Source organism: Dermacentor variabilis, chromosome 2 (genome assembly GCF_050947875.1).
Source record: "Dermacentor variabilis isolate Ectoservices chromosome 2, ASM5094787v1, whole genome shotgun sequence".
Classification (NCBI taxonomy): domain Eukaryota; kingdom Metazoa; phylum Arthropoda; class Arachnida; order Ixodida; family Ixodidae; genus Dermacentor; species Dermacentor variabilis.
In genome coordinates, this window is record NC_134569.1 from 6,231,279 (window position 1) to 6,257,717 (window position 26,439).

General features: G+C 43.6%; 2 protein-coding genes across 2 annotated transcripts in view; both read right to left on the reverse strand.

The window, feature by feature from the left end:
• Positions 1-26,439, reverse strand: part of LOC142570249 (uncharacterized) — a 176,838-nt gene that overhangs the window by 90,435 nt on the left and 59,964 nt on the right. The gene's annotated exons all lie outside the window — the stretch shown is intronic.
• On the reverse strand, positions 5,085-12,760 carry LOC142571309 (uncharacterized). The gene is made up of 2 exons (XM_075679567.1): positions 11,031-12,760; positions 5,085-6,416 (listed from the first exon to the last, which is right to left on the reverse strand). Exons 1-2 carry the CDS (start codon positions 11,385-11,387, stop codon positions 5,754-5,756), a joined length of 1,020 nt encoding a protein of 339 aa, XP_075535682.1. The 5' UTR covers positions 11,388-12,760; the 3' UTR covers positions 5,085-5,753.

The window sequence follows — 26,439 nt, forward strand, 5'->3', positions numbered from 1 at the left end:
ATTTTGATTTCTCGTAGGAGTAATGGCCGCCCCATCGAGTAATTTAGATCAAGGGTTAGAATTGTGCTATCTGCCATAGGCAATCTTTAAAAAACTTGGTGCACCTAAAACAAAAAGACACCCTGTATATTTAAAAATAATTACTCACGGTAGGTACTCAGCCATCTATTATTGATATATTAGTCAATATGTATATTTTCTCACCAATGATTTCAGCCCCTTTTTTGCAGAAAGATATTGTAAACTTGAAGTACAATAAAGCATACAAAGAGGCAGTAATTTCATAATTTAGCAGTACATCAAAAAATGCAGGGCTGGGTGGTTCTAATGATGCATGTTTTACATATTGAGCAGTTGAAATTTATTTTAAGCGATTTTTGTTTAACCTCTTAAACCTCTGACTGCCAAGGTTTTTTTGTTTTTCTCACTGCAACATAGGCCATGCCCGGTCTCTCTTTTTGCATGTTGGTTCAGTGGACTTCTTGTGCTTCATAACAGCTGGATTTTCTTTTTACACTCTTTTTTCCCATATCAGCATTTGTCAACAATTCATCAATTCCTCCGTCTGTCATAGTCCGAACAGATGGGCACGACCCTCTGGTCATGTCCATGACTGCTCGTCTGGTGCTAAGTCCCGGCCATTCTTCTTTTTTTTCTCATTGGCTCAGCGGATATTTCAGGTTACATTGTCGGTTTCTCCCGATTGATAGTAATAGCAAAGTATTCATAAACACCTGTCAAAGTGTGGATGGACCTGCCACACCGGTTCGCCACGGCTGCCCTGCGGTGAGTGATAAGAGCACCAAGTCATTTGCTCCACATGCAGTCAGAAATTTAACTTGCAAGGCGTGTGGAGATTACCTCTCCCGAAATGTAATTGCAAGTAGACAATCTTATCTTTTGCACAAGTTGCTTCTGAAGAGGCAGGAAGCTCGCTGAATACAGTAAGCTAGTATAGTCGGTAGTGGTAGGGGCTTTACGAGGGTGGGTGCCGAGTTATCTCTGAAGTGACAGTCAATGAGCCCTTATCTAAAAAAAAAATTAAGGTACGAAAATGGCTGATTTTGTTATGACGTGAAATTCTTCAATAACGTGTTTAAAATGTGGAAACAACTTTGGAAACATTGTAAGACAAAGAATAATTCTTTAGCGACTACTGTGTATTGCCCGCTGCTTCACTCCTGGAACTTCATAAGAAAAAAAAAAAAGGTTGGTTTGAGTAGCAGTGGTGTGTATTGAATTTTCAAATGCGCTGTTCCATGGCTGACGCTGTCCAAACTGCTGGAGAGTCTTGTAGCAAACAAGACATGGCACTCCACACAGGGCCAAACAACCATCTCGTCCACACCTTCATTGTCTTTGGAGTTGTTGTCACCTAATGTGTTGCCACTGTGTTCGCTTGAAGAATGAAGTACCAATTTGGCATCTTCATCACTCTTGTTATCACTTCACTGATTGCATTCTGCCCCATACCACACTGCATGGATGATGCCAAGGTTGTTTGAAAGCGTGGGAAAATGTCTTGCAAAGAGGGCGACCTTAGCACACAAGGAATGCCTGCTGCCATCTAGTGTGAAAAATTGTATTGAATAAAAAAGTGGAATTCAGAACTTCTACTGTCCGTTATGCTACAAACAAAAAAGACACCGTTTGGTGGCCTGTGTTTATTAGAAGGCGGCAAAGCACCTGCGACACCACCAAGTGATGATCTCTCATGATGAGTTGAGGTTTTCATGTTGTTAAAGCAAGAACAAAAATTATAGGTTGTACCATTGCCGAGTGCTACTGGTCAATTTCGGTGCTATTCCCGTTGGCGCAAGTGTTGAGCTTTAAGTGTTACGCCCTGCAATCATTTCACTGAAGCAGTGTGTAGACCTCCATTCATATGTCTGTCGCACGTGGAAGTAAACCGGCAAAAATTGTCGCCAACACTTTTGTGGTAACTTCATACTGCTTTCAGTATGACACAGTTGCAGTGCTAGGATTGGAAATAAAATTTTTACAAACTTGAAGAACGTACTGCTGGAAACAGTCACTACTTTACTGATGGGGCAGTACGTCACTACGTAAATAAAAAACAAAGATCTTTTTAAATCTCTGCACTCACAAAAACAATTTTGGTATCACAGTGGAGTAAAATCCTTTTTTCATGACATTCCAAGTCAAAAATGTTGGTGCAGAAGTTACCATTAAATGCCTGGCAGCAAGAGCAAACGTATGGTAACCAAACTGTGACACCATTTCAGCTTTTTTGCACGGGATAACAGCAAAGGTTCCAGTGGGTGCCAACCCACACTGTTAAAAAATGTGAGGCCTGGCAGAAGTTAAGCACAGCAATGGCAGTTGAGTAGCGTTTGAGTAGCACCAAGTGGCAACAATACATCTTTCATGGCATTAGTAGTGCTATCAAGTTGAGTGATAGTGGTGTGTCTTGGTCTTCTGGCCATTTATGCAGTTTTTCCCGTATTATCTTATTTATTTTTCAATTGAACAGTGTGAAAATATGCATCTCTGGTAATATGTCGATGGTGGATGCACGAAAAGTGACTATAGTACCTACAATAAAATATTTTAGAATATATATATTCGTTATAATTGTACATTTTATCAATGTACAAAAGGAAATAGTAAATTAGTTGTTCTAAAGATAAAACTTCAACTGCACCTAAGTACTGGGGATCAAAGTTTCTATATCGCACAAATGTTATTCTTGCAAATCTGTGCATGAAGCCTACTTTCTAATTTTTTTTTAATTGCCACTTTCAGCTCCTCAGAGAAAATGCAGTCATTGGTCGCATGATGAATAATTTTTTCTTCAAGGAAAAACAGCAGTTTGAGAGGAGTGCTGTACATCAAGTTATGATGATCTTTATCTGAGGTGGTTGTGCGCAGTGCCCGAGATACCTGATGAGCTGGTGTAGCCTCCAATCGCCCTCTCTCTGTTGAAGTGCTGTCAAGCAACAAGGAAAATGTTTTTCTTGCAAACATAAACAATAATCAATGGCCTGAAATACTCTGTCCATTAGTCAGATTTTCCATGGTAAGACAAGCTAAGACAAGCTTGCTTCCTGTTCTCTTGGGGCAAGGTGGAAGTTAGCAATTCGTGTTGCCATGCTTGTATCTCAGTACGAGTGTCATAATTGCTATGTGGTGCGAGTGAATGTTCTGCTGTGCTGTAATTGCACGACCAGAAACTGGTGGCCTAAAACTGTAGGGGCAATGCCGAAGCCATGTGCCAGCATGTCTTGTGCTCATGGGGCTTGCAATTCTCTGTTGCTGTTAACTGCATGAAATTTGAGAGTGGCAGGCATTTACTGGGGCAGTTGGGTGCGGATGCCAAACTGTATGCATACTCTGCGGTTCGGTAAAGACAAGGGTTATACACTATTAGCTGGTGGTGTAAGTGTTGGAGCCAAATGTGAGCTACATCGTAGATATCCAAGTGCACAGCTAGCTTCATTGGTAATATATTTGCTGAGAGACCAATAAAGGCTATGAGTCAGCAGAATTTTGTTGGGGATACTGAACTTACATTAACGCCAATTATCGTGCAGGTTTTGAGGAATCTGTATGCACTACAGCAACACACACTCAAAAAAAAAGATGTCTTTGCAGTGTTATGAGACATTAACTAGTCTTTAGCATGACACCCTACTGACTTGCCCAGATGGCCATCCTTCCCAAGCACTGCTCACAAAAACAATCGCAGTTGGTATAGTTATAAGTTTCCTTGTTTTGCTTTTTTTATGCCTTAAGGCAGCCCTCCTCAAAATTAAAAAAAAAAACAAGTATTATTGCAGTTATTCAGAAGAATCAATTATTCAGAAGAAGCTGCCTATCACTGTGCAAGAATAGGAAACCAACCAAAGTTGCAGATGTCGTTCCTAAGCACAACACTTTGGATGACATTGGTAGTGCAAAAAAAAAAAACAAGGACAAAAGCGGGAGCTTTTCATGCGTCTCTCCTTTACCCATTGAAAATCCTACTGTATCAGAGTTTCTGCTTGGGCATGTATTAATTACCCACTGGTATAGATCGGTAACACAAACGACCTTTAACACTGAGTAAAAGTGGGGACATTGTGGTCCTGAAAGCGCTAAAGTTTTCAGCATCGTGCTGACACCTTAGCTAAAATCATGTTAGCCCTCACCACATCGACACACGTAGAGCAATGAGGAGAGCGAGGAGAGCATTTTTATCCCTTGACGATGCGCTTGCCCAGAAAACATTTGTTTGAATAGTAGCTATGACTGCATATTTAAGTCAGTATTGCTGAATAAAAAGCACGGACAAACAAACCAAATTCTTGACACTACTCTGGAACAAAGTTGCAGAGTGGCAACTCCGGTGTTGAATTAATCCTGAATAATTCAGCATTTTTAAACACACAGATTGACTGGAAGCCCGAGATTCCAGAATGAAGTTGGAATGGCCACATAATACTGGAATTCTAAATGTTGATTTTGAGATGGGCAATCAAACAAGCAAATTTGCCATTTGAACTAGACTAGACTGGACTCTGCCAATACTATACAGGGCGTTTTTTCTTTTTTAGATCATACAAAATTTTTAACAATTGCCTGTGGCAGATAGCGCAATTTAGTCCTTCAGCTGGATTACTCAAAATGGTGTACATTACTTGCATGAAATATCAAAATGCGTAAACTAATTTTAAAAAACACACCAACCTTTTTAACTTTATGGCACATTTTGCAATCTGAGAATTGTAGCCGGTGAGCTTGCAAGGCATATTCACTTGGAACGACTCCTAAAGATTGCCTGCATTTGGAGATGCACCGTGAAAATTGCTTAAAAATGCACCATCACTCAGTAGACAGATGAACAGTGCTAGTAGTTGGTGCACATTCATGATTATGTTGCGCTGCATTTAACACTGAAAATGTTGTTACGCGAGTGAAACACTGATGACGCAGAAGACTCCATACAATGTAACTACACAGCAGATTGAAACGCTGGCCAGTTTAGCTAACAGCTTGCATGCGAGTCTATCATTATCAGTCAGGACGACTGTTTTGACATTCTATGGACTTACGCATCAGTATGAACGACTATGACAGGGAAGGACAAAGCACAAATTACGAACCCTTTAATCCTGTCATGAACACGTTTATACACATGGTTTATATACATGTTTTTTTAACAAACTGTCTTGTGCATTGCAGCACTAAACTCACTGGAACACCAACATATATTGTTGCACACTTTGGAATTGAATACCTCTAAAACTGATGTCCTGAAAATTTTTTCCAAATGTATATTACAGACTCACCGGCTAAATTCTAAAATGCAATATGTGACATTGAGTAATTAATTAAGGTCATTTGTGATGTTTCTGGTTAGTTGAATATGAATTTTGATTACTTGTGCGCATAATGTCTGCCTATATGAGTAATTCAGCTCAATGACTAGAACTATGCTATCCGCCACAGAGAATCTTTTTGAAATCTGTGCTGTCTAAACACCCAGTACTGTGTTTCCCCAACCGGTCTGGTATTGCATTTCTGCTACCGGACACTGTGCGCTAAGCTACTACACTTGTCACAATTTTGCCCCATAAACGGCCACAGTAAGGCAATGTGTGCATGCAAACAGAGCATGCCTGTAGCAGGCAACTCCTTCAACATTTATTCTCAAAAAGGCTGCACAATCCAGCGTAGAAAGCAATCACTCCCAGAGGGCACAACAGAACTACAGTGTTTAACAGTCGCACTTGTTAGCCAGCTAGGCGGGCTCACTTTTTGTTGATGTACACGACAATTGCACTCGTCCCCCTGGACACATTGTGTGTCTTCATGTGCACCTGGAGGGACTCCACATTGACAAAGTCACGCTGACACACCTCGCACGTTGCCACAGGTCGCACTGGCTCGTGCTCCGAGGCCACGTGCTGCTTGAGGTGCAGCTTGCGCGCGAACCCCTTGCCGCACTCGGCACAGTAGAAGGCTCGCTCTCCAGTGTGCTTGCGCATGTGCGCCTGCAGGCCGGCAAACTTGGCAAATCCCCGGGAGCACACCTCACACTGGTGTGCATGCTCACCCGTGTGGGTCTTGACGTGGGAGGCCAGCGCCGTTGCTGTAGAGAACTCCTGCGGGCAGATCTCGCAGTGAAACTGTCGCTCCTGCGAGTGCTTCTTACGATGTGAAGACAAGTTGGAAGCAGTGGAAAAGCGCAGTGGGCAAAGTTCACATTTGTATGGCTTTTCACCCGTGTGGGTGCGAATGTGCCGCACCAGTGTGTTGTTGAACGTGAAGGAGCGGTTGCAGATGGTGCACGTGTAGGGCCGCTCTCCCGTGTGGATCTTCATGTGAGCATACAATGTAGAGGCCGCGTTGAACCGCTTCTCACAGACACGGCAGGCATAGGGCCGCTCCTTGGAGTGGGAGTTTTGGTGCACCTGCGTGGAAGGACCATACACAGTCACCATAGCAAAAAGGGCAGCCTGCAAATTACCAAAGCAGGTGCAAGATTCCATTTATTGTGTGAGGCAGTAGTATTGCAAAGGTGGCAAAGATTCTGGAGTCACCAGACGTGACCACATTGAGAGGTTAGTGCTTCCACTTGTGCTTCTCAAGTCAGCAACATCCACACAACACAAGAATCATGGGCATTGTTACTGCAGGACCAAGGTAGTAAAGCAGCAATCATGGACTTAAGGACACTGCTGAGAGACGAAATGTTGATCGTTGGTGAGGAACTGGGCCTAGAGGTTTGCAAGGAAGTGCTAAAATTTGAAACATTGCAGCTGATTTCTGAACAGGCCAGTGAGGAAAACATTGAAATTGGGTTAGAACTTTTCAGGAAAAGAAAGAAACGGGACAGAGAGGAATGCAAGATAGATCGCGAGTTAAGAAAATTGCAACTTCACCTTGAAAGAAAACGTTTGGAGTTGTCTCAAGGAAGTGAAGGGGCTCTGGGACGATCAAGTGAGGCAGAATAATACCGCATGGACAGGCTGTTAAAGCAATTTGAGGTCGGGACCGACATAGGCTTGTTCCTAGGAAATTTTGAAAGGGCTTGCAAGAAGATGAACTTCGGCCCGAGTACATGGCCGCAGCAGTTGCTGTCTATGTTACCGTGTGGGGCTGCAGAAGTAATCGCCAGACTCAGTGCGCAGGATGCTTATGATTATGCGAAGGTCAAGGTTGAAGAAGTAACGCCTTTCAGCCGAAGCTTTTCGGCAAAGGTTTAGAAGCACAGGCAAGAAGGATAGCGAGGGATATCCGGAGTTTGCATATAGCTTAAAGGCAAACCTAGTCCAGTGGCTGAAAAGCACGGAAGCGTATGAGAGCAGGGACATGATTATTGACTGCATGTGTCTAGAGCAGTTTTACAGAAGCATCCGACCATCTGTGACGCTGTGGGTGCAAGACAGAGGAAATGTAAACACTGTGGAAAGGGTGGCTGAATTTGCCGAACAGTACGCAACACGTAGGAAGTTGAACGCCGAGGACAGAAATTGGGACGGCCGAAATGGACCACGGAAACCATTTGAATTCAAAAAGGGTTTGCAGACTAGACGACCGGAGCCTGTAGACGTGGAGGAAAAGCCCTCAGAAAAGAGCGAGGAGAAATCAAACGGGTAAACCATACAAAAAGAACAAAAAAGAAAATTCAAATCTTTTAGACCAATCCGCTGCTATAAGTGCCACAAACTCAGATGTATCACTGTAAACTGCGGGCAGCCTAGAATAGTTTTCTCCTACGTGGATAAAAAAGACGAGAATATGGAACTTTTAAGCCCCTATCTTCACGACCTGCAAGTTAATGGCAAACCATGCCGGGTGCTGCGAGACAGTGCCGCCACGATGGACATTGTCCATCCGTCTTACGTGACGGTAGATGACTTCACTGGAGAAGTAGCATGGATTAAATAGGTTGTAGAAGAACACAGTGTGTGTCTGCCCGTGGCCAAAGTCAAAATCAGTGGACTGTTCGGGAATTCGTGACCGAGGCTGCAGTACCTTTACATTTTTTCGGATCGGTCGGATCGGTTACTGCGGGACAAGGGGTTTAAACTGGCAGAGGACATAGTACAGGCGTTGTGGCAAGGCCACGCTCATAAAATCGCGTCACTTTCAGCTGAAAATACAAAAGCCGCTGATGCGGAAGTAACAAAAGAGGTAACTTCGCTAACCGAATCAGCGCTAGGCTCGAGAGACGAAAAAACGGTTGAGGAAACACTGCCAGCTGACGAGCTCAATAAGAGCTTATCACTAGGGTGTCAAAGTTCACGCCTGCAGGAAGAACCAGCTGACACACTCGCAAGCGAGACAGGGTCATTACTATCACTGGCCTCACAGAACTTTGATCAGCTCTTACGTGTGGACAGAGAGTCACTAGCACCCGAGCAAAAGAAGGATGATAGCTTAGCTAAACTACATCACACATCTAAAGATGGCGTTGCTAGGAGTGACATGACGATACAAGAGAGGAGGATTGTTGTATCAGCACTACAGAGACCGAAAGGGTAGGATTCGAGATCAGTTAGTGGCACCTACTAAGTACAGGGAGGACCTTTTGAGTCTCTGTCATGGAAATGGGTGTTCTGGCTACCTAGGCATAAACAAATCGAAGGAAAAATTGCTTATGGAATATTACTGGCCTGGCTGTTTCAATGACGTAGAAAACTTTATAAGATCATGCAACACCTGCCAGTGCTCAGGTAAACCAGGAGAAACATGGAAAGCTCCACTAAAGGTAGTGCACCTAATAACGGAACCTTTCAGACGACTTGTGATAGACACGGTAGGGCCTCTACCAAAGACAAAATCTGGGTACAGGTACTTGTTTACCATGCTGTGTCCGGTCCGGCTACAATGTTTCCAGAAGCAATCCCTCTGAAAGAGCTCGGCTCCACCGAAGTAGTAGGTGCGCTTTTGACAGTATTCGCACGAGTTAGGTTTCCAGCTGAAATTCGGGCGGATCAAGGGTCAGTATTCACCAGCGCACTGACTTCCACATTCTTACAAAAGTGCGGGGTAAAGTTAATACACAATTCCGTCTATCACCCTCAGCCAAATAGTGTAGAGAGGTGGCATTCAGTGCTTAAGCCAGTTGTGCGGGCGCTCTGTTACGAGCAGAAGGAGGACTGGGAGAATTGCCTTTCGGCCACTTTGTTTGCTTTGCGAACGGTTCCTCATGAGGCTACAGGGTTGTCGTCAGCAGAACTAGTGTGTGGGAGGACACTCTGTTCTCCACTCAGAATGTTAAGAGAGATGTGGGAGGAACGACGCCAGAGTCCCACAGTGGCAGAATACATGCTAAATCTGCCGGAATGGCTAAGTGCAACCCAAGAACCAGTTGAAAAGAACATGGGAGTAGCTCAAAAGAATGCCAAGTTCTATTACAAAAAGAATGCGAGGCTTCGTACGTTTAACGCCGGAGACCAGGTAATGATCCTCAAACCTTCAAGAAAGAACAAGCTTGAAGTTCACTGGGACGGACCTGTTAAAGTGTTGCACAAACTTTCAGATACTAACTAGGCTCTGAAAATGCCCGGTCGCAGGAAGGAGGTGAGGATATACCACTGCAATTTCATGACGCCGTACCTAGAGCGGAGCTGAGTCCTTAACTGTACCATCAAAGAGCAGGATGACACTAGTACCAAGTTTAATGAGTATAAGGCGACCTCCAACTCTGAAATCAGTCTAGAAGAAGTAGTAAAACATTCGGAAAGCTCGCACGCTCTTAGACCCAAGCAGCCAGATGAGCTAAGAGGGCTGTTAGGGGAATATCTCGATAGATTCAGCGATCAGTCAGGTAGAACCAAACTAATAACGCATGAAATAGAGCTGACATCAACCGAACATGTAAGATCAAATCCTTACAGGGTGTCTCCACGACAGAGAAAAATTGTGGAGGCAGAGATACAGCGCATGCTAAAGTTGGGAGTTATTGAGCCCACAGAGAGTGACTACACGTCACCGCTAATACTTGTAGAAACCCCTAATAAGGACTCTCGTCCGTGTGATGAATACAGGAAGTTAAATGCCATCACTAGGGATCAGCTGTACCCGATACCCAACATTGAGGAGTGAAGTGAAAGAATTAGCGCTGCTAAATACATTTCAACTATATATCTCGTGTCGGGATACTGGCAAGTTCCCCTTTCAGAAAGTGCCAGCCGCTATGCCGCATTTATCTCACCTGTAGGCACTTTTCGCCCTCAGCTCCTGGATTAAGAACGCGCCGTTTAGCTTCTCTGTGTTAATGGATATTGTCCTGAAAGACTTGCAGGAGTTCGCCTTGCCATATCTTGATGATGTAGCAATATTTTCGCACAGCTAGGAACAACACGTATCGCACCTCAAACAGGTGTTCTCACGGTTGAGGGAAGCCGGCTTAATGATGAAAGCGGAAAAGTGCAGGTTTGGTTGTTCACAGGTTACTTATCTGGGCCATGTTGTCGGCCAGGGCACGAGACGGCCGGCCGAGCTGAAGATAGCTACGATTGGAGAATTTTCTCAGCCGCGCACGAAAACAGACCTTCGTTCATTTTTGGGACTTGTGGGGTACTATCAACGGTACATTCCGAATTACTCGCAAATGGCAAGTCCTTTAACGAACGCCCTCCGAAAGGGAGCACCGAATAGTGTGCACTGGGATAACAACAAAGAGAACGCTTTCCAAAGTTTGAAAACGCTATTGGCTTCTCGTCGTGTGCTTCACGCACCAGACTACACAAAGGAATTCATAGTTCACTGTGACGCAAGCGACAGGGGTATGAGCGTGGTACAGTTGAATCCCGCTATAACGAAATTCACGGTGCACGAAAAAAAATTCGTTCTCGCGGAACTTCGTTATCGCAAAAATTTGACGTGAAACGCAGAAAGAATTGCCCAAGCAGCAGCAAAGGCGTTTAATGCCAAAAGTCTGTAAGCTTGGTTTGCTTACGCTTCACGGCGAGCAACGCCGTCACGCGATTTTCGCACTCGGTCAGCAAACCCATTGCAACATCGTCGTCTCGGACAGCAACGAAATTCCTGATGACATCAAAAGCGTCCATCACCTGTACGGCGGTTGCCGCAGCCGGCGCTTCCTGTACGTCGTCGTCTTCTTCATCGGAAGAGTCCTTATCATTCCGGGCAGCTTTTATGATCTGCTCATCACTCACATCTTCGTGAACAACAACACAAGCGTCAGCGCCGATGTATTCGTCGAGCTCGAGATTAGGCGGCACGGTTCCTATTTCTCCCAGCGTTTTCCAGGCGGCCGCGATCCCCGGAGCCGGTGACGCCTCTTCGTCGTCGTCTGTAACGCCTGGTGTTAGGCCAGCAGAGTGTGCGGGTCGACCTTCGGCAAATCCGGCGTGCCTGAAACAGTTCACAATTACTGAGCGCCCCAGTGTGCTCCAGGCAGCAGACATAATCTGCAGTGCCACGTACAAGTCCACCTTCGTGTCTCGGCCGGTTTCAGTGTTAAAAAGCAGCCGCTGAATTAACCTCCCGCGGTAAGCGCGCTTCAGGCTAAGAATCACGCCCTGATCGAGAGGCTGTAAGACAGACGTGCGGGAGGGAAAAACCTCAGCTCCGTGTTAGTGAGCTTGACTTCGTCGGAGTGATGCGCTGAACAATTGTCCAAAAGCAAGCAAACTATACGGCCCTGCCGCTTCATGTCGCGGTCGAATGCCATCATCCACTCGGTGAAAATAGCGCGGGTCATCCATGACTTGTTGTTCGCCTTGTACTGCACAGGTAGGCTACGAGTTCCCTTAAAACAGCGCGGCTTGGCACTTTTGCCTATGACTAACGGCGGACGCTTGTCCGAGCCATCCATGTTTGTGCAAAGCAGCACTGTGATGCGTTTTTTGCTGTGTTTGCCGCCGTGACAGCGCTGCCCCTTGAAGTCGAGCGTCCTAGCCGGCAACATCTCGTAGAATAGCCCGGTCTCGTCGGCGTTGTAAATGTCTGCAGGCGCGAAGTTGCTTAAAATTCCGGCCATGTTACTCGCCTTCCAAGCAGCTGCTCCGTCCACGTCTGCTGACATTGACTCGCCGCACAACACTTTTCCAACGATGTTATGGCGGGCCTTGAAACGGTTTAGCCAGCCAATGCTGGCTTTAAAATCATCAATGCCAAGTAGGCATGCATAGTTCAAGGCTTTCTGCTGGACGATGCTTCCGGACAGGGGGACGTTGCTGGCTCGTGCTTCCACAAACCACGCATGCACTGCTTTGTCCAACTCTTCATGGAGGGGCCGCGTCACCTTTTTGTGCTTCGAGGATGTGCCTGAAGCAAGTGCCATTCTCACGCTGTCCTTATTGCCTAGAATCGTTGACAGCGAACTTGCAGGAATTCCGAAGTCTTCAGCAATTGCCGCTTTCTTCCTTCCGCTTTCTGCTTGGGCGATTATTTGAGCTTTTTGCTCAAGGGAAAGAGTTTTGCGTTTTTTCACTTGCGTTGCCATCGTGTCCTGCGGATGAAAACTCGTCGTTGTCGAAGAGAAAGGCAGCGAGTGAACAACGCGACCACGACACAAAGCCAAAATGGCGGAACTGCAATCACGTGATTTCATGCTTAATGTGGCTTTGGATTTGACTTGGACTTCTCGCCAATAAAACTAGTTTCGGTTTCGATTTTGAACGCGAAAATTTCGTTGAAGCGGAAACGCTCTGCAAAAATGGTTCGTTGTGCAGAGAAATTTAGGCCATTAATTCTTATAGGATACTCGCGGGGAATAAAAAATTATTCGTTGTCGCGGAAATTTCGTTGTGGCGGTATTCGTTGTGGCGGGATTCAACTGTACTTAGTCAGGTCAGCGACAATAACGAGGAACATCCTCTCCTCTATGCCAGCCGTAAACTAACTGTAAGAGCGGAAGCCTACAGTGCTTCGAAGGAATGTGCTTGTTTAGTTTGGGCAGCCCAGAAGTTGTCGTGTTACTTGTACAGAGCGAGGTTCATCTTCGAGACCGACCACTGTCCTCTGATATGGCTCAATCAAATGTCACACAAAAATGGCTGCTTACTCCGATGGAGCCTCACTCTCCAAGAGTACAACTTCTCCGTTAGATATAAGAAGAGAAAATTGCATAGTAATGCGGATGGTTTGAGCAGGCTTATTTGAATTCTGTGTTTAAGGATCCCGCCTAAGTTTTGGGGTTGTTATTGTTAATTTAGTTAAGCCAAAAAAATCACCTCTCATTTAACAGGACTCCCTCCACGATTGCTCAATTTGTCAGCACGAAATTCTTTCAAAAATTGGCGTAGCGAAATTCAGCATTTGTTGTTTCTGCACTTATGTTTCTTTTTTTTTTAAGTCTAGCGGGTCGAAAGTGATATCCAAGATATGCCATCGCGGCGCAGAGCCATGTTGTGGCGTTCGTTTTGCAGTTGCCTGTCCTTGTTGGATGTTTTGGGGCGGTGTCATCATTTCACCGCTGGTCGCTGCAAGCCAAGGCATCCCCCCCTTGCCACCAGCCATTCTCTTCCTGCCCAGCAGTTATCAGCACTGGCCAGTCGAGATTTTCTGGGCCATGGAGGAGCTGTTACATTCAACCGGAAGGGGGCTGGCGATCTTCGAGGAAGCGACCGATGGAAAGACCCCATATGTCTGCTGCGATGACTCGCTTTGAAGGAACGGCAATACATCAGTCTCTAGCCTATCGGCACCACCATGGCTGCGGTGGCGACTCATTTTGTAAGGCGGACAATGCGCTGCGTCCCCAACGGAAGGACGCCAAGATGGCTAGACACAGTCAGCAGAGCAAGTATTGTTAGTGTGTACGCCGTCACCGTCAAGGCTTGTTTGAAGCAGTGGAGCTCCTAGAATAAGATGTTTTTGTGGTGCCATCTCACGCAGCTTAGAAGTCATCAGCCAATGGACAGACACGGTGGCCACTGACTGCAGGGTCAACTGTGGGATAAAGAGGCGCCTGCTCTGGTCAAGCATCGTGTCTGCGAAAACCCTCTCACCTTTGTTTGGTCAGTGCAACCTGTGCAGAATTGAGTGCCTAAGCCCTCCCCGTCTTCCCTCACCTAGGGATCTAGGGAGGACAGAGTGTATTTAAGGAGCCGTTGGCAGCTCCTCAGTGTGCATTCCTCTTTCAGTCATGTGAGACTGATGAACTGTAACATTCTCATGTAGATACTGTAAATAAATCCCATAGTCCTCGTTTTCGATGAGAACAAGTCTCTCCCTTCAACAACATCCTCAGCGTGGATAAGTTGGACGACGGCATGGGCCAGCTACCATTTCATGCCTGACACCAACCATCACAGCATGATATGTGGAATGACTGGGGTGTTTCTCTGCTACTAATGACATCATAACAAAGGAAAAGCAAACGCAGTTTTCTTACTGTTACTGGACAGAGGACATATGGGTGGATATGCAACCTGGCAACTCCAGACAAGCCATTGTCTACGAGCAAATCCTATGAGCAATTGGTACAACACCATGAACCAAGGTCCAACAAGACCTTGGAGAGACACCATGGAAAGCAGTTCATAAACGAGACCATGGTAGATTATGCTCAAGTCGAGGTCAGTGCTATGCAAGTTTCGTGACTCTATAGATACCAGCCTTTGATACTAATTAGTCGATGGCAGAAGAGATGCTAGCATTCTAAAACAACTTCTAACGGAACATTGACTAGCCTTCAAGTTGGCAGTGGAGTTTGCGACAGCAGTACTAGCCATAAACGATGTTAAGGAGTTGCAATGAGAGAATGGGCAAGGCACAAGTCACCTGAGACAAAGCAGTAGGAAGGCAAGTCATCAAAGAGAAAGCTCAACTGCAAGGCAGAAAATAACGAGCATTATTGTTGTAGGTACATAACTCATCATAGGTGGAGGAAGAAGATATTTTCAAGTGGCATTCAAAGGCAAAGGTAGCCGATATGCACCGAAAAAAATACTGCTCCTCTCACTCCACAAACTACAAATCAATGCAGGAAGAAGACAGCATCAAGCCACTCTATACATTAACCAGGAAGGGCTTTCCCAAACAAATATAACAGTAGCCGCACAGATTTCAGGAAAAGTCATCAAAATAGAAATGGACATGAGGTCTCCAGTAAATAACTTACACATATACAGGCGATCTTCATGACGTGGAACAACACGAGTCAGCTGGGATAACACTCAAGCCATACAGAGATAAGCCAAAAATACTGGAAGAAAAAGCCAATGTTGAAATTCCCTACAGTGGGCAATGCCATAACCTCTACATGTTGGAAGATTGTGAAGTTCCAATATACTAGAAAGAGCAAGGTTTGAAGATGTTAATGAAGACTGGCATCAAGTACAGTCATAATAAGGCAGTTCGGCAGCAGTGCAACTTGAGCACACAACTAAAATCTATCTGCTTTGCAGCTATCACTTTCGCCGCTGGATTTGCCGCACGTGGAGCAGTGGGGTGACACCTACAAGATTGCGGAGCTTCATCGCCCTGGCCTTGTATCGTCCATCTGACACCCACGTGGTTCCCTGGGCGCCTTTTCTGCCACAAGAGGGCATCAGGACAGCACGGCTGGTTTAAAAAGCGGCGGATCGACGACCAGGCTTGCAGTTCGGCAGCAGTGCAACTTGAGCACACAACTAAAATCTATCTGCTTTGCAGGTGAGCGCTATACATATTCGATTTTCTCCCGCTCAAATTTATGCACTGCTGCCGAGCTGCATCTTAAGCATTCTGGATTTTACAAGCGTGAAATAGTGTCATAGTCCAGAAGCCTCATGTCAAAAAAAGCTGTGGACGAATTGCGCGCTGAGATAATTGATGAACTCAGAGAGATAAAAAAAAGTCTAGATGATCTAAAAGAACTGAAACAGGAAATTAAGGACTTAGGAGCATTGAAAGAAATAATCGATGCCATTGTAACAGAAAACAAGGTACTTAAAGTGCAAAATGCTAAGCTGACGCGGAAACTAGAGGAGCTTGAAATGTACCAGCGTTCCAACAACCTGGAAATCAAGGGTGTTCCTGTTGATGCTGAGCCAATAGCTATTATAAAGAAGATTGGCGAACTTGTTGCAGAGGAAGTGCAAGTTTCCGACATTGATGCATGCCATAAAGCACCGACAGCGAAACACAATGAACAAAACATAATTGTTCGATTCGTGCGCCGTTTCAAAAGGAACAGTTTTCTTGCTAAATCGCGAAAGGGAAAAATTAATGCCAGAATGCTTGGCTTTGATGAGGATCGTCCTATATTCATTAATGAGCATTTGACGAGACAAGGTAAACAATTACTAAGTGCTGCGAAACAAAGGAAGAGTGAGGTTGGTTGGAAATATGTCTGGACCACTGGAGGGAAAGTAATGGCAAGGCGCAATGAAACATCTCCTGTTCTGCATATTTTCAGCACTGAAGATATCAGCAAGATGATAACTTAATATTTAGCTTTATTCCGTCAAATTAATTCTTATTGATTTAAGTCCAGATATGGCTTCAGTCGATAAATCTTTATATCATGATTACCTTTCATTTACAAATATATCTGCGGGTTTGCAAAAACATATTTCAATCTTTCATTTAAACGTCCAAAGCATAAAAAATAAACAAGATAAAATTGAAGAATTGTTTCAACACACCAACACTAATCCCTATGTTTTTCTTTTTACTGAAACGTGGATATCTGATAAGGACTACCCGATACAGTTCGAAAACTACAGGCATCACATACTAAACCGTACCTACGCCAGAGGTGGTGGTCTAGCAGCATATGTACGAAATGACCTAAACTCGGAGAAAATTGCAGATTTCTCCCTAATTAATCGCAACGTTGAATGCCTCACTATTCGTCTTCAAGCAGGAACATTTTCAGTAGTCTACAGACCGCCCTGTGGGAACAAAAAAGAATTCTTTTCCTTTGTGGATAACCTGCTCGCTTATCTCAGCGGCACCGGCCAAATGTTTGCCATACTAGGTGATACGAACATAGATATGATGGCTGAAAATACAATAACACGAGAATATAATCAGTTGCTTTACTCTTACGCATGCTCGAATATTATAACCTTGCCAACACGAGTTACAGCACACAGTCAAACCTTATTAGATGTATGTATCACTAATGTACATGATTCCACTGTGACTGCTGGTGTCATGTCCTCTGATATAAGCGATCATCTTCCAATTTTTTGTTTTCTGCCTTGTTCGCAAAAATACAAGCATAATGCGCCTGTATATTCCTACCGTCTCATAGATACAACGACGCTAGCCTATTTTCGCTCTCTTATTCGGGAAAAAAACTGGGAATCTGAACTAACCGAAAGTGACCCAAATAAGGCATACAATTCATTTTTCGATAAACTAATCACTTGCTACGACATAGCCTTCCCGCAACATAGTGCTACAAAACGACCCAAAAAAATTAGAAAGCCGTGGATAGATGTAGTGCTTTTTACAAAAATCAAAAACAAAAATAAAATGTACCATACATTCCTTAGAACCAGAGACATGAATGAATTAGCCAAATTTAAGGAGTACCGAAACCAAGTAAATTCAGAATTAAAAAAGGCAAAAGAAAAATATTATGAGAAGGTGTTCTCGCGCATATATACGAATCCAAGAAAAGTTTGGCTGGAAATTAAGAAAATATCTGGAGGAAAGGCTAGCCCTCAAGACCTACAAATAGCTTCGGATAACGGCACTCTTTCGGATGAAGAAGCCGTCTCTATCCTAAACACTCACTTCGTTCAATGCTGCAGCAACATTTCTGCAGCAGATCCAGAAGAGATAGGGCATACTGTGAAACCGTCTCTGCAAAATTCTTTAATGCTATTTCCGGTGTCACCAACCGAAGTAGAGAGCGTGATCAAAAACTTTAAATCAAACAGTGCTGCAGGTTTCGACGGTATCATGGCTTCTCCTATAAAAAATGTGTCTGACATCATCTCTAATGTATTAGCTCATATTATTAATAAAATGTTTGAGTCCGGAATTTTTCCTAGCAAACTTAAAATAGCCAGAGTCTGCCCGGTTCATAAAGGCGGTGCTGATCATAGTGTAAACAACTTCCGACCCATATCTATACTACCTCTTTTTTCTAAACTTTTTGAAACTGTTCTAAACACTCGACTAGAAGGTTTCTTAAGGAAATATTCTATTATTAGTACGGCGCAGTACGGATTTCAAGAAAATAAATCATGTGAGGATGCGCTCTTAAATATAAAACATCAAATACTGCAAAATATAGAAAACCGTTTATACACGGTAGGATTATTTCTGGACCTACGTAAGGCTTTTGACAGCGTAAATCATGGTATACTTCTGTGCAAACTTTATGACTGTGGTATACGTGGTACAGCATTAGAGTTAATGAGAAGCTACTTAACGGATCGTTACCAGTTTGTTTCATATAATCAGGCCACTTCCTCACTTCTCAAAATACAGAATGGCGTGCCACAGGGATCCATACTTGGTCCTATATTATTTAATCTATATATCAATGACCTTCCTAACATTTCTTCCTCACCTAATATCATCATGTACGCAGACGATACTAATCTTTTCTTTGCAAATTCTTCCTTGCAATGCATACAAAAAGAAATAAATGATTATTTAAATTTATTATCTGAATGGCTGTACATCAACAAACTACAATTGAATGTCAATAAAACCAAATATATGATATTTAGACCGATAAACAAGCCATTGCCTGTTAATATAACTGTTCTATTTCAAGCAAAGAGGCTAGAACAAGTAACAAAAGTTTTTGGGGGTATGGTTCCAAGAAAACCTCTCCTGGAATAATCATGTCAATAAGCTCTGCAATGATCTTAGCAAAGTAGTAGGCTGTATGTACAAAATAGGTGATTTAATTCCTTTATGGCTAAAGAAATCAATATACTTCGCCCTTTTTTTCTCGAAGCTATCTTATTGTGTCTTGATCTGGGGAACAACTACAACAAAAAACTATGATAAGTTATTAAACATGCAAAAACGAGTACTCCGAATTTTTGAAAACTACCATGGTAGGCCGCGTGACTAACCCACACACAATCTCTTCGACAAACATTTAATGATCCGAGCAAATCAAGTATTTTATTATAGATTACTCTTACATATAAAAAAACACAGGCTCCATGTTGACAGCACACCCACTTCTTTTCGATACCCATTACGTTATGAAATCAAGAAAATACCATTCACGCGTACTAACTACGGACGTCAGGATATAAACTATCAAATACCTAGGCTACTAAACATTGTTGAACAAAAAATTGATTTCTGTGCACCTAATTTTAAGCAAAGTATAAAAAACCTACTCATACACTATCAAATTAATTACACATAAATTGCTCTCGCACTAAATTTTTTTTTTCTTTTTTTAATAATGCACTATATATGTATTCCTTAATATGCGCGGAAATGTGATTGCACAAACAAAAACTGAAGCATAAAATGTCTTTTACACATAGTCATTGTATAATGTACACATTATCTTGTTTATTTGTTTGTTGTACATCGTACTTGCTTGTTTTCCTGTTATATTTGCTTTTTTGTTTGTACATCGGTTCATCATGTAAGCCGAACGCACTTAGTAGCAAGAGCCCCTGTCAGGCCGAATGGCCTTTAGCTCTTGGTTCCTCTTTCTGTAATGAAGAAAGGAAAATAAACTTCAAACTTCAAAAAAAAAAAAAACATCAAATAACAGCCATGTTGGAAAACTACAAAGGACTATAAGGAGATGGGCTTGGCGAACTAAACATTTATCAAGGCAAAGCTCTGCATCAAGGAACAAGCTCAGCCTAAATATGCAAGCGCTCAATATATGTTACTTATGCCTTGAGACAGAACATGAACTCAATTGACTGGATGGATGGATGGAAAAACTTTGTCAAGGTCCATCAGAATGTGGACTAGCACGTATCGGGCCGCTCCCACGTCGTTGGGACAGAAAGACCTAACCCCTCCGCCACGTCGCGGGCCCATTGGAGTGCCCATAGTTGGGCTTCAAAATCGGGACTGCGTAGGGGCAGCCTCCCACTTGGGCGACGTAACATCTTCATCGCCCTGTAATGCAGACACCGACTGGAGGGAGAACGAATTGTAATCACACCTTTAACAACCAGCAAGTAGTAACGCCTGGCGAAGAAGGCAAGTTAGACTGTGTGGTGCTTGCGAGGTCGTAACCTGTATCGAAGGCAGAAAATAAATACCTTAGGCAGGAACCCTTTTGTCAGAATTGCTTGAGGTGCTGAATTCTCGTAAGTCCACTTGTAAGCACGCCTACTTCCAAATACCACTGGACGGAAATGTCTCATGATGAGTTTTCACACCATCCAGCATGCAATAAGGTAGGGCTAGTCAGCACTCATCCTCCTCGTTGCGCTGATTTCAAATATGCCATTTCAAGGGAATAAAGGATGGAAAGCTTTACAATAGGACATAGTTGTCAGTGGAGGAGGTGAGCAAGAGCACTTGCAAAATCAGGACGAACCAATGAAAGCACTTAAAGAAAGGAAAAGTATTGCTTCTTGAAGGACTCCATCGAGTGCTTGGTACAGGTGGGTGACAGTAGCCCCAGTCCCAAGAATATGGCGGCAATTCTGCATGCCATGACACCTGGAAATATGAAAGACCTATGATAATTTCTTAGACTCGAAAGCTATTGTGGGAAGCTCGTCAAGGATATTTCCTAACGTGTTTCACCCACTACATGAACTCCTGAAAAAAAGAAACTGAAGGTAAATGGACCGAGAATTGTTAGCGAAGGAGAGGCTCAGCAACGAGATGACAACGACACATTAAAACACTGCTGCTCCACTGGAGTTTCACTGCGATGCATCTAGCCACAGCATTGGAGTGATGTTGCAGTGTGTACTACTACTGCATCAGTGGTAAATAGCAAGGGTGTACAAATATTCGAAATTTTTCATGTACACACCACACCACCATCATCATCAGCCTGTTTTATGTCCACCGCAGGACGAAGGCCTCTCCCTGTAATCTCCAATTACCCCTGTCCTGCATCAACCGATTTCAACTAGCGCCCGCAAATTTCCTAATTTAATCGCTCCACCTAGTATTCTGCCATGCTCGAATGTGCTTCCCTTCTCTTGGCACCCATTCTGTAACCCTAATTGTCTTCTGGTTATCTAACCTGCGCAGCTCCATTTTTTTTCTCTTAATGTCAATTAGATTATCGTCTATACCCGTTTGCTCTCCGATCCAAACCGCTCTTTCTGTATCTTAACGTAATGTGTAGCAATCTTCGTTTCATCACTCTTTGCGCAGTCCTTAACTTGTTCTCAAGCTTCTTTATCAGTCTCCAAGTCTCTGCCCCATATGTCAGCACTGGTAAAATGCATTGATTGTACACCTTCCTTTTCAATGATAATGGTAAGCTTCCACTCAGGAGCTGACAATGTCTGCCGTATGCGATCCAACACATTTTTATTCTTCTATGAATTTCCTTCACATGATCAGGGTTCCCTGCGATTAATTGACCTAGGTAAATGTACTCCTTTACAGATTCTAGAGGCTGACTGGAGATCCTGAACTCTTGTTCCTTTGCCTGGCTATTCATAATTATCTGTCTTCTGCACATTAATCTTCAACCCCACTCTTACACTCTCTCTGTTAAGGTCCTCAGTCGTTTGTTGTAACTAGTCTGCATTGTTGCTGAACAGAACCATGTCATCAGCAAACCGAAGGTTGCTGAGATATTCGCCGTCAATCCTTATTCGTAAGCCTTCCCAATTCAATAGCTTGAATACTTCTTCCAAGCATGCAGTGAATAGCATTGGAGAGATTGTGTCTCCCTGTCTGACCCCTTTCTTTATAGGCATCTTCCCGATTTTCTTGTGTCGAATTAAGGTAGCTGTGGAACCTCTCAAGATATTTTCCAAGGCATTTACGTAAGTGGTCTGTACTCCTTGGTTACATAATGCTTCTATGACTGCTGGTATCTCTACTGAATCAAATGACTTTTCATAATCTATGAAAGCCATATAGAGAGGCTTATTTCTCGATAACCTGATTAATGACATCGATGTGATCCATTGTAGAGTATCCCTTACTGAAGCCAGCCTGTTCCCTTGGTTGGCTAAAGTCCAGTGTTGCCCTTATTCTATTGGAGATTATTTTGGTAAATATTTTATATAATATTGGGAGTAAGCTAATGGGCCTGTAATTTTTCAATTCTTTAACATCTCCCTTCTTGTGGATTAGCATAATGTTTGCGTTCTTCCAGTTTTCTGGGACCCTTGCAGTCGATAGACACTTCGTATAAAGAGCCGCCAGTTTTCCAAGCAGTATGTCTCCTCCATCTTTGATTAAACAGACTGTTATTCCATCTTCTCCTGCCGCTCATCCTTGTTTCATGTCTTGCAAGGCCCTTCTGACCTCATCGCTAGATATAGGAGGAGTTTCTGTATCCTGTTCATTACTGTTTATAATTCAGGTATCCTGACCGCTCTGGGTACTGTTCAGGTCAGTATAGAATTCTTCCGCTGCTTTCACTACTATATCTTCGAGATTGCTTATCTTTTTGTGCATACATCTTGGTTTGTCCTATGCCAAGTTTCTCTCTCACTGATTTCAGGCTGCGTCCATTTTTTACGGCTCTTTCAGTCTTTCTCACGTTACAGTTTCGAATATCACTTATTTTCGCTTCGTTGATCAGTTTTGGGAGTTCCACAAATTCCACTTTCATTCTTTGTCGTTTCTCTATTAGGTCCTTTGTTACTTGGAATAGCTTGCCTACTGGTTGCCTTGGTGCCTTGCCTCCAACTTCAATTGCTGCCTCTGAAGCCAGCCTAGTTACGGTTTCACTCATTAGCTCTATGTCATCATCATCTCTGTGTTCTAAGGCTGCATATTTGTTTGCAAGTACCAGCCTGAATTTGTCTGCTTTTACCCTTACTGCCTCTAGGTTGACCTGTTTCTTCTTGACCAATTTTGCTCTTTCTCTCTTCAAATTGAGGTGAATCCTAGCCCTCACTAACCTATGATCACTGCACTTTACCCTACCTATCACTTCTACATCATGCACTATGCTTTGATTGGCAGAAAGTAAGAAATCAATTTCATTTCTTGTTTCACCGTTAGGGCTCTTCCAGGTCCACTTTCTGTTGCTACGCTTCCTGAAAAAGGTGTTCATTATTCAAAGCTTATTCCTTTCTGCGAATTCTACCAGAATCTCTCCTCTGGCATTCCTATAATCGACGCCGTAGTTGCCAATTGCTTCAGCACAATGTGTTGGCGGGCTAGTTGGTGCGGATCCATAAATACGTCGTTTAGCGCAAAACAACGGACACAAGAAAAGGCGACAGGACAAGGCGCCTTGACAAGGCTCCTTGCGCCTTGTCCTGTCGCCTTTTCTTGTGTCCGTTGTTTTGCGCTAAACGAAGTATTTATGCCAATTGCTTGTTCACCAGCCTGCTTTTTCCCAACTTTTTCATTGAAGTCGCCCATTACTGAGTATACTAGTATACCGAGTTTGCACTTTTCTCATAGCTAATCCAACATCTTCATAAAACTGATCTACTTCCTCATCATCGTGACTGGATGTTGGAGCGTGGGCTTGTACTGCCTTTAATCTAGTATACCTCTTATTAAGTTTAATTAAGACTACAGCTACCTTCTCGTTAATGCTGTAAAATTCGTCAGTGTTGCCCGCTATGTCCTTGTGGATTAGGAATCCTACCCCATATTGTTTCTTATCAGGGAGACCTCTATAGCAGAGGACATGTCCATTATTCAGCAATGTATAAGCCTCACCAGTTCTTCTAATCTCACTAAGGCCAATGATGTCCAAAACAATGTCTGACAGCTCCTCAAAGAGTCCTGCTAAGCTAGCCTCACTCGAGGGGGTTCGAGTGTTAAAACATTGCAAGGGTCAGTTTCCATTGGCGGCCTATCCGGACCCAGAGATTGTTATCACACTCTGCTGCGTTACAGGTCTGACCGCCGCCTTGGTCAGGTGCTCCACAGCTGCTGGGGACTGAGGGCCATTGGGTAATTGAGAGTCATGTGGGAGGTAGTGGCAGAATACTGCACCAGGGAGGCCAATTCCTGTTCTGGTGAGGAAGTGTCTTGTTGAAGCGTAGTGGGCCTTCGTAATTTGGTTCTACCTGGATTAGTATAGCCCCACTCGCTCTCAGCATCTTTTGCCGGGGGCAGGCGTCACTCCTAGCCTGCAGATGTAGTGCACTGGAGGAGGTGAATTTCAAGCTCACCATCTTAAAAAAAAAAATCTTATAGAGGGATTCGAACTTATTACTATGGCAACCGAGCATTCGACATAGATCAGTCAGATTATCCTATAGGCGGAGAGGCTACCTTATCGCCTACAAGTACAGGCCAGAGGGTCCTACATGCCCAAAAACTTCTTTGATTTATCCGCGATAGAAGTGTTTGCCTGATCGCGATGGGTAACTCAACATGGAACTACTTCTAAACAGTTCGGGCCTCGTAGTTCCGGATTCCCCTGTGCGGAGACGGCCATGAACTCGGCTTAGGAAACCCTACAGGCGTATAGACGACCATTCACAGTTGCGAATACACACTCGTGATCTACAGGAGTACAAATGGCAACCCACGAAAATGAATATAAGCGCAAATGTAGAAGAAATAACTGGACACAAACTATGACTTTTTTTATAATGGAAATTAGTTTTTATTGTTTGCGTGCTGATGCAAACCTTCTCATCACTTTTTCTCTTCCTTTAGCACTGCAATTTCTTTCTTCTTTTTTGGGAGGGGCGGGGGGGCGGGAGGGGCTCTTATTAGAAAATCAGAGCGAGGCATCTCGGTAGAGTCAGTTTAAGTACATTTAGTATATCTGAATTGCCTGAAAACATGCTTGAATTAACCATGGTATACGGGTTTTGATGATTGCGGCAGGTGGCACACTAAATAGTTCTTGCTATTCCCTTTGTATTCAATTTGAAAGCCTGTCATATGAAGTTGTCAAATAGTTATTTTTGTTCAAATACTAGAAAATAAGAACAGTTGTTGCAAGGAGAAAGACCAATGCGAGTGTAGACTTGAAAATGCCGCAGGAGCATTGTAGTTCTGGCGCAGATGCACGAGTTCCTGAGTAAGCATATGGCACTTCTGAAGAACAGTTTCTGGTCATTAAATAAAGCGTGCCTCACCTTAGGCAGGCTGCAAATTTGTTGTCTTAATTTAGGCAAAGCAATCTGCATTGTTACAGGCGACTTCCGATAATTTGACCCTTGTGAGACCGTACAGTTTGGTCAAAGTACACAAAAGGTCGAATTAACAAATGGCGGCAAAATGAACGGATTCATATCTTTTTTTATTGCTTGAGAGTATTCTGTCGTCATCAACAGATTACTTCAATACTGTATTACAATAACTATACATGTTGTCGTCGGTCAGAGGCTAACAGACCTCAACACTATCGTCTGCGCTGACAAAATTGCCAAGGGAGAATTCGTACAGGGCACAGAGCAAGTCATCAACATCACTGCAGAACAGGGTGCAGCTGACAATGTCATCACAGTAAGGAATCAGTAGCGCTGTGTGCTGAATTTCTTTTGTATCCAAGGTTTTAGTAAACGATGCGTGCATGAAGGGGCACTGGTGCACAGTCGTGGCTCTCATGGTAATGGCGGACACCATGGACAACTCATCGCAGCGCATGGCATCACTTCCTTGCTTCTCGATAGTGACAGCTCCGACTTAGATATCAAGTTCTGTTACATACAACAAATCAGACAGACAGCAACTCTAAAGTCACTGCTTATGAGCAGGCATTCAACAATGATGTTCCGTCTATGCTGGCAATGAACAGCGGAAGCAGGTGACCATCTGCAGAACATCTCAAGCAATTCTGGATCTGTAGAGAACTTGCTCTCTCACTCTGTGCTCCAATGGCATAGATTGTTCCAATCGTGGATTAGAAGGTGTTGATCTGTGCCAGAAAGGTGTGCACGATCACGGAATTCACCGGCTACTCTGAATTCACTGTGGGAATCCACCATTAATCAAACTATTTTCATATTGATAAGGAAGCTCTGGCCAAAGTCCAAGGCATTAAGGAATTCCACTGGCATCTACATGAATGAAAATTTACTTTGTTGATAGACCCCAAGCCTCTTGTATTCATCCAAGCAAACATCAAGGACAGCAACTGCTTGAACACAGCAATTTGCTATAATCTTGTCAGAATATGACTGAGATAAAGTGTGTATATGACTGAGATAAAGTGTGCCTCAGGAGACAAGAACATAAATACTGTCCAGACTGTCCATCGTCGAAAAAAATGAAAATATTGATGAACATCCATGCACACGCATCAAGTACCTCTTACTCACAAATAAATTAGCACAGAAATAAGGCGGGACAAGACCTTGTTGAAGGTGTTACGGTTAACTATGAAAGAATGGCCAGAGCATGTTGACTCGTAAGACCTCGAGTTGTACTTGAGAAGAGCTAAGCATCGAGCTTGGTTATATATTATGTGGAAAGTGAGCAACTGGGGTAGGCACACTGGAA